Raw genomic sequence first — 8267 nt, 5'->3', positions numbered from 1 at the left:
CTAGGTTGATACGAAACCCTAGCCCTTGTTGGGTCAGGCAGATGGGCTCAACTGAGCCTCCGGGTTTGCTTGCTGGGTCATGCTAGCCTACCCGATTGGGCTCTGTTTTCAAAAAAACTATATTATATATGTTTTCAAAAACCATTTTAAAAACTATATTATATGTTTTCAAAAATATGTTTTCAAAAACTATATATATTATATAGTTTTGAAATTATTATAAATATTATCATATATATTATATAATGTAATAAATACCCTTGAAGTCCCGGACAAAAATAAGTGTATACACATAATATATTGAGTGTGCACCAAATTTCTAGATTTATCTGGTAACAATATCCCTCCAATCAATTGGAAAAGATATGCTCAAGATGCATTTATGACATCTTCCTTGGTAGAACACTCATCCACTTGAAATTCACTCTCCAACCACGTCATCCGTATACGATACCCTTCTGCGACATCTGGCGGTGACACATTTCTTAATAATTCCTGTAAATCGTGTCTTCGTTGTAATTGTTATGTCTCACCAATGTCATACCATTTATCTGAACACCGAGTTGATAAGTTACTTTGGTAAATGTCATATTTAAACAATTAATAAAATATGATAAATAAATCTTACCGCAATTAGTTCAAGTGATGAGAAATAAATCTTATCATAGTCAATTCAAGTGATGAAATATGAATATTACCAAGACGTAGCATTTGTTTTCGGATAAACATTTTATCGTAAAATCTTTAAAAAGTATAATTTTTCTCTCAATAGATTATTTTTTCTTATCAATAAATCACAATATAAACCCTAAATCCCTATTTATACTCCTAATTCCAACAACCATAAACAACTAGGCCATGGAACTCATCATGCTCACATGGCGAGTTTCATGGACTAGTCGTTTATGGCCATTGTAATCTGTCCATTGCCCAACATTCACTTAACGACTATATTTTTAAATTTAAAATGAAACTCGTCGTGTGGGCATCACGTACCATGAATTTAAAAATATTTGGACAAATTAATCATGTTTGATGAGTTCACCCTACACCCTGCAACAAATGCCATATAACAAATGTCATATTTATCAAAATAATATTTGGATTGACTTATTAGGTTAAATAATTAATCTACTTGGATTATTGGACCAATTTCACCTTTAAAATTTATTTTTTTTCTTTTGACTTAATATTAAACTTTCTAATTATTATCGGAAAAGAACCAAGAATGACAAGGGTAACGTAGTAAATTGATAGGTGCAGGCTCTCTCTTTTGATCCATAAATATCCTCATCTATGAGAATACTAATAATTTCTCCGAGAAAATTCCGTATTTTCTATCGAATCGAACCCTAGATGTCAACGTCAAGCCAACCCCAATTTCGTTATACTCAGACGCCGTCAAAGGTCCTGCATCTCCGTAATCTCCCGTGGGAGTGTACGGAAGAGGAGCTCGTTGAGCTTTGCAGACCCTTTGGGAAGATCGTTAACACTAAGTGCAATGTTGGCGCCAATAGGAACCAAGCTTTTGTTGAATTTGTAAGCTTCTAATTCCATCGATATTTTTAATGTTATAGTTTATGGATTGCTTCGTGTTGGGAAAAATAAAGAAGTCCAGTTTGTGTTACGTAAGGGCAATCAAGTATTGATTGTTTACTCTTTTGGTAATTCAATTTTCCAGTGTAAATTTCAATGTGTACCTTAAAATTGTCGAAGTATGAATTATTTTTTGTGAGTTTTGTTTTCTTTGTTTGGCATGGTGGAAATCTGATTTTATTTTTGCTGATTTTTATAGATATTGTGCTATGTAAATTTGATGAGCTAATTGCTGAATTCCAAGGTCTTATGTTCGTTTTTTTAATATGGTGGTGTATTGGGCTGCGGGGAACTGGTGCTTTTTTATCCCCTTGTTGAATTAAGGTGAATAAGTGCTGTACTCACTGAAAGATATTATACATATTTGTTTTTGTTCACATTTGAAAGTGTAAATTTCATGTGTTAACTTGACCACCAATCGGGTTGGATTTTGAATTTTCTTGATGATGGTTTTATTTTGTTCGGTTAACGGTAATTTATCATTTGGGTTCTATTCTTCTTTTGTTTTGTTTAAATTTTAATGGGTTAATTTCACATAGTCAAATTTAAATAATATTTATAGGCTGAGCAGTGATGTTTTTCTGTTACTCAATGATGTTACTTCTATTTTCAGGTAGACTTAAATCAGGCTATTTCGATGGTTTCATACTGTGCTTCATCATCGGAGCCAGCACAGGTCCGTGGAAAAACTGTTTATATTCAATATTCAAACAGACATGAAATTGTCAACAACAAGAGTACTGGAGATACCCCAGGAAATGTGTTGCTTGTTACCATTGAGGGTGTGGAAGCTAATGATGTGACCATTGAGACAATTCACTTGGTAAGTTCTTATTGTGGCTTCTGCATTTCTTCAACTAAATCCCATCAATTCTGACAGAGGCTCTATTACCATGCCACTAAAAGATTCGTCTAATATTTTAAAACCCTCTTTAAGCTTAAGGTGCTCCAGACTAAGGAGCAAATTTGTATGATTAAATGAAGATGTCTTGTATTTGTACCTCTAGAAGAGGCCTACTTTAGCTCGGCCAAAGTCTTGTGCACTACCATACGCTAAGTACCACTCTTATTGCCTTGAGTTATTGCTTATTCAGATGATGAATGATGCTTGTTCTTAAACTGTCTTTTAAGGAATATGCTTTTCAACTAGAGATCGCAGGACCATCTCTTATATATATGAAATGAATTACACTGTTATCTTTTCTTGTTCTTTTACATATATAGAGATAGCAGTTTTTGATTGAAATCAGTTGAATAACAGATGGTTATGCCCCTTATTTAGATTCCTTTGTTGGAGACAGTTTGGAAATATAATCATGTACGATACTCCTTTCTAAGGTCTATCTTGAGGCATGTGTGCACAGGTGTCATTCTGCACTTATTTCTCGTCCATTTGGATTTGCTAACAAAGATTTTTACATTATACCCATGTTTGTGATGGTTTCTAATCTTCTTTCTCATTTGTATTTGTGATATCTAATTGTTTCTGATTATTTGTTTCAGGTATTTTCTGCATTTGGTTTTGTTCACAAAATTGCTACATTTGAAAAGGCTGCTGGCTTCCAGGTGAGATATCGAAAGTGCACTTAGTTTTTTTGGATCTGTGGAGATTGCGTGTCTTTCATATGATGTTAATCTTTATGACAATGGTTGGCAGGCATTAATCCAATTCACTGATGCTGAAACTGCTTCTTCAGCTAGAGATGCCTTGGATGGTAGAAGTATTCCCAGGTATGTAATGCTTGCTTCCTTTCATCTTGTTCCTCCTTCCACACCATCACACTCATTTTTCTCATTTCTCTAGCTTCACTTAATTCTCTTCATATTGATTATGCATATATGGTTTGGGAATTGAATAAAAATGTGGTTTCATTCTAATGTTTTTTCGTGATATATTTAAGGTACTTGCTTCCTGGTCATGTTACTTCTTGTCACCTGCGAATCTCGTATTCTGCACACACTGATCTGAATATCAAGTTTCAGTCTCATCGGAGCAGGTAAAAGTGGACCCATGAATACCAAGTCGTTTTCTGTTGAAATTCAATGTTTTGGTCATGTTTATTCCTGAAATTTCAAGTAATGTGACTGCTAAACTTTTATTGTGGCATCTGATATATTGGTAATTAATGTGTATGCTCTTTGTCATCTAGGGTGTTAGTGAAGCCTAGTAGACCGCACACAGATGTGTTGTCATGGGCGCTTAGTAATTTTCTTAACTTTTGAAAACAGTTCAATGCATAAGCAGATCTCAGCATAGTTGAAGTTGTTTTTATGTTGATTGTGGAATTGCCTTTTGGACAGGCAGATCATTGTAAGACACATCTCGAGGAGGTGCAATTGTGAGGCGGATTCTCTGGCTAAACAGGGGATTGGATGAATTGTTTTGTTTGTGTTAGAGGTTTCTTTGTAGGTTATTGGTGGTTTTTCGATGTTTAGGGGTTGAGTTAGTTTTGATGTTTAAGGGAAGTCTGGTTGTTTTTGTGTTTACGATCTTATGTGGTTATGTTTTAAGTGTGTTTTCTGGTTGTATCCTGTGTACTTTATTTAAGATTAATATATCTCTAAGGCACTCTTTTCCTCCTTCCGCTGATTAAGGAGCTTTCTTAAAAGATCCATTAATCAAGAAGGGTTTTTTTAATGAGGCCTGAAATTCTTATAAAAAAAAACACATCCTTTAACATGCTAGTGTGGTAACATTAATCTGATTTCAGTTTTAAATATTGCTTTTAAGCTTGTTTCGTGTTCGTCATTTGGAACTTTGTCTTTGGACTTGATACTTCAACCAACTGCTTTGGGTTTGCAAATTTATTTATTCTATTAGCTGGTATTTTATAGTATTTTGAAGTCGTCAACTATGATGGCAAGCATAATGTAAACTGGCATGAGAGGTTAGTTCATTGTGGGTCAAAAGGGCAATTTTTAAATTTTAATTCCGATCGGTTTATGGTGTTATAACTTAAGTAGAACTTCATAAAAATATGATTGGCCTAGCTTCTCTTAGTCCATTTATGGATTTCATCATCACTTTCCATTGACCAAGATGAACGGTAGCTTCCAGACAGTTGGTTGCAATTAGAATAGAGTTTTCAATCAATATTAGTTTGAAAACTTTTGTTTCGCTTTGTTATATAATTCAAATCAACTGGATGCTCATATTTCTTGATCTGCTATTGCTGTTAGTGAGGATGCTGGTGGATTTGAGCCCACAATTCTTTCTCATTTTGTATATTCATTTGCAATAGCATCACTTTGTTACCCGTACATGCTTTCTATCTTGACCAAATGGAAATTTCTATTCAAATTGGGCTATGCATTTGCACTTTATTTGTAATACATTAAATTTTCCGGTTGTGTTTGCGCATTTTGTAGGGACTATACCAATCCATACCTTCCTGTCAATCCGACTGCAATGGAGGGGCTTATGCAGGTAGTGTTTTAATTTACAAACATTTGATCTGTTTCTTAGTAGTGAGTAGTGACTTGCACTAATATGTTGTAATCCCCAGCCTGTAGTTGGTCCAGACGGAAAAAAGCAAGAACCTCAGAGCAATGTGCTACTTGCTTCAATTGAAAATATGCAGTATGCTGTGACAGTAGATGTTCTTCACACTGTAAGATATTCTGCTACTTAATTGACATGGAAATACTGGTTCATTGTTTCAAAATTTTCTCATTATTCTACTGGTTGCTTATTGTAGGTATTCTCTGCATTTGGTTTGGTCCAAAAGATTGCTATATTCGAGAAGAATGGTGGAACACATGCACTAATTCAATATCCTGGTATTATTTTTATCATATTAATTGTTTTATGTATCTTTTTGGCAGTGTTGTCAATGTGTGTACTTGGGTGCTAAGGCTTAGTGTCAGATGACAAAAGTGCCTTAGGCCTTGTCAGGAATGACGCATTTGATTTGGCACATGCTTGGTCACCTAGGTTACATTTTATGCAAGGTGATAGGATCAGAGAAATCTTGCCCGACTGATGTCCTCTTGCCTTTATTTTCTTTTTTTGTGTTTTCCCCATTAATTGTACTTTTAATTGCAAAAAAGGGGGTATAATAATAACTCCCTACTTTGCACAATCACCTTTTTGCTCAAAATTTCTTTAAAAACCAAAGCTAAGGATTGATGTTGTGCATCACCATTGACGCAAGCTAGGTTTCTTTGCTTCTGCGGCATTGTAGCCTAGGAACAAAAGTAGCCAATTGAAATTTTCTATTAGACCACTTTTTAAAAGGAAGAGAATTTGGTGCATATACTTTTGTGAAATTTCCATTTCCCATTTCAGACACTTCTTAGATGACTACCATGCTCAAAATTTTGAGAAAATTATTATTATAACCCTTAAAACTCATATTGATACGTGAACGTTAATCCATGCAACATCGTTAAAGTATTCTAATAGAAACCTGTGGTCATGGACAAGTTGTGAATATTGACCAAAAAAAGGAGAAATTCTGCATGTTTTGTTAGATTGAAGTTGACCACGCATTAGAGTATATATCTTAATCTTATTCTGTATAGATACATTCACATTCACATACACAGATGCACATATATGCATTTTTTCTGTATAGATACATTCACATACACAGACACACATTGTGCCTTACTTCACTTGGGCATTCTTTCTTCTTAAAGACGAGATCCAAAAGGCATACCTCACTTAAGTGCTCACTTGTCTTGTTTCAATGCATTTTTTTAATTCTAAGATGTTTGTTATGGAGTTGCTGTCAGTTGTACTGTAGTCATAAGTTTTCAACACAGAGAAGCTCCTGTAAAGCTTTTTTTGCTACAGGAGAAAGAAAATGCATAATTTTCCAATTCTTATTAATTTTTTTTATGCATTAGGATGGTAAATGGTCATTTCTCTTATTTTATTTCCTCCGACTTTTCTTTCCTTCCAAACACTAAAAAAATATTTTATTTTCGATTTTCCATTCCCTCTTTTCGTCCTTTCACTTTTCCATTCAATCAACTGACCAAGCACACTATAGTGAAGAGTCTGGTAGCTGGGACTAGAATAATAAAAGCAAGTCAGATCTAGTTTACCATGTAATTTTGAGTCTGATGCAAATATTTATTTCTCTTTTCTTCTTTTTGTATGTGCCTATTTTATTATATAGAACTATAGCATATTTCCCTTCACATTGCTTTATTTCAAAATTTGTCCCATTTCTGAGTGATTGATGCAAATATATTTCTGTCCCCTGGGGACTCTCGGACATCTTACAACCTGCAAATTATTTTTATTTTCGTTGTTGATATGCATCTATTTTGTTAGATATTATGGTAGGCTTTACTGACGTCGGATTTGTTACATTCAGATGTCACGACCGCAGCTGTTGCCAAAGAATCCTTAGAGGGACACTGCATATATGATGGTGGCTATTGTAAGCTTCATCTATCATACTCTCATCATACTGATCTCAATATAAAGGTATACGTATGTGGTTTTGAGTTAGTGTTCATAAGAAAAAGGAAAGAAGAAAATAAATTAACGACACCATTAGACGATAAAGGTGATCCATTTATCCAAAAAAGAAAGAGGATATGAACAGTTTAAATGTATGCTTCTTGACACTTTATTGCGATCCTTACCTGCTAAATTAGTTCTATTGTTTGGCTCGACACATATTCACTACATGTGATTCTTGATTAGTTTCACTTTTGCAACACAGGCTTACAGTGATAAAAGTAGAGATTACACGGTCTCAGCCCTAAGTTTGCTTGCGACGCAAGTTCCAGGAATGTCCACCGTTTCAAATGTTTGGCAGAATCCTCAGAGTGCTCCATTGTACCCTGGGACTGACTATGCAGTTTCAGCGGCTGCAATTCAAGCTCAACCCTCTGTGGGACAAATTCCAGCTTGGGATCCAAGTTTACAGGCTAGGCCACCATATGGATACATGCCCGGGACCGTTCCTGGTCAAGAATATCAATCATCTGCAGTCCCTACATACATGAACGCTGCACCACCTGCTGGCTCATCACCCCTTTCCCAACCTGTTGCGTCTTCCATGAGAATGCCGCTGTCAGGGACAAGCGTTGGGCCTGGTGGTGCTCCACCTCCAGGTCAGCCCCCTTATTATGGCCAATGATCATTATCTATACATCTCCGGAGTTGAAATGAATGGAAATCGGATCTCTTGGTATGCAATCTCTGCCCCTTTTATTGGTATTTTATTTTTATTTTTTTTATAATTCTGAAACCATTTCCATTGTTGATGTAATGTGTATACTTGGTCTTTTCAAGGTTTTTATGGAGATAGCAGCTCTGTTAAGTTTTAAGAATCCAGCAAAGTGAGAACAAGTTACATATTGATAATCACCAGCCCTGTATTCCTTGGGGGGGTGTGAATATCCATTAATCAAAATCATTTTTAAAGTTTTAAGATGCATAATTGTTAACCGAATAAAAAAAAATGTTGTTGAAGAAGACTAAGACGCTGAATGAAAAGAGAGAGAAGTAACATGAAATTATCAGTTCCCCTTCCCCTTAAAGTTTGGTTCCTTTTAAGTTATATATCTTTAATAGTCTGAGTTAATTATAAGATAATATATGTTAATAATTTTTTTTTATTTTAGTGATATTATATATTTTACAGACTTGGGACACTTTTATAGAGAATAATATTTTATTTTATTATCGATGCTACTATATGGGTACA

The 8267-nt window shown here is 34.8% G+C and overlaps 1 protein-coding gene across 2 annotated transcripts; it reads left to right on the top strand.

The window, feature by feature from the left end:
* Nucleotides 1-1327: 1327 nt before the first annotated feature.
* LOC120169626 (polypyrimidine tract-binding protein homolog 1-like) lies at nt 1328-7784 on the top strand. 2 transcript variants are annotated; one of them, XM_039177765.1, is made up of 10 exons: nt 1328-1539; nt 2210-2419; nt 3100-3162; nt 3254-3327; nt 3498-3593; nt 4966-5023; nt 5103-5207; nt 5295-5376; nt 6924-7036; nt 7278-7784. In XM_039177765.1, exons 1-10 carry the CDS (start codon nt 1357-1359, stop codon nt 7695-7697), a joined length of 1404 nt encoding a protein of 467 aa, XP_039033696.1. In that variant the 5' UTR covers nt 1328-1356; the 3' UTR covers nt 7698-7784. The 2 variants fall into 2 exon arrangements, with proteins under 2 accessions (XP_039033696.1, XP_039033768.1); XM_039177837.1 differs by having other exon boundaries at nt 6924-6989; nt 7278-7366.
* Nucleotides 7785-8267: the final 483 nt, after the last annotated feature.

Source organism: Hibiscus syriacus, unplaced genomic scaffold (genome assembly GCF_006381635.1).
Source record: "Hibiscus syriacus cultivar Baekdansim isolate YM2019G1 unplaced genomic scaffold, ASM638163v2 tig00000329_pilon, whole genome shotgun sequence".
Taxonomy (NCBI): domain Eukaryota; kingdom Viridiplantae; phylum Streptophyta; class Magnoliopsida; order Malvales; family Malvaceae; genus Hibiscus; species Hibiscus syriacus.
Note: the sequence above shows the minus strand (reverse complement) of the source record. Positions and strands in the feature narration are given on the sequence as shown.

What these genes read in the sequence shown, in the direction of transcription:
- LOC120169626 (XM_039177765.1), top strand. Translation starts at nt 1,357, where the DNA reads ATGTCAACGTCAAGCCAACCCCAATTTCGTTATACTCAGACGCCGTCA. An exon ending in CAATGGAGGGGCTTATGCAG is followed by an intron (nt 5,024 to 5,102) that starts GTAGTGTTTTAA and finishes TGTAATCCCCAG; the next exon opens with CCTGTAGTTGGTCCAGACGG. An exon ending in CAGTAGATGTTCTTCACACT is followed by an intron (nt 5,208 to 5,294) that starts GTAAGATATTCT and finishes TGCTTATTGTAG; the next exon opens with GTATTCTCTGCATTTGGTTT.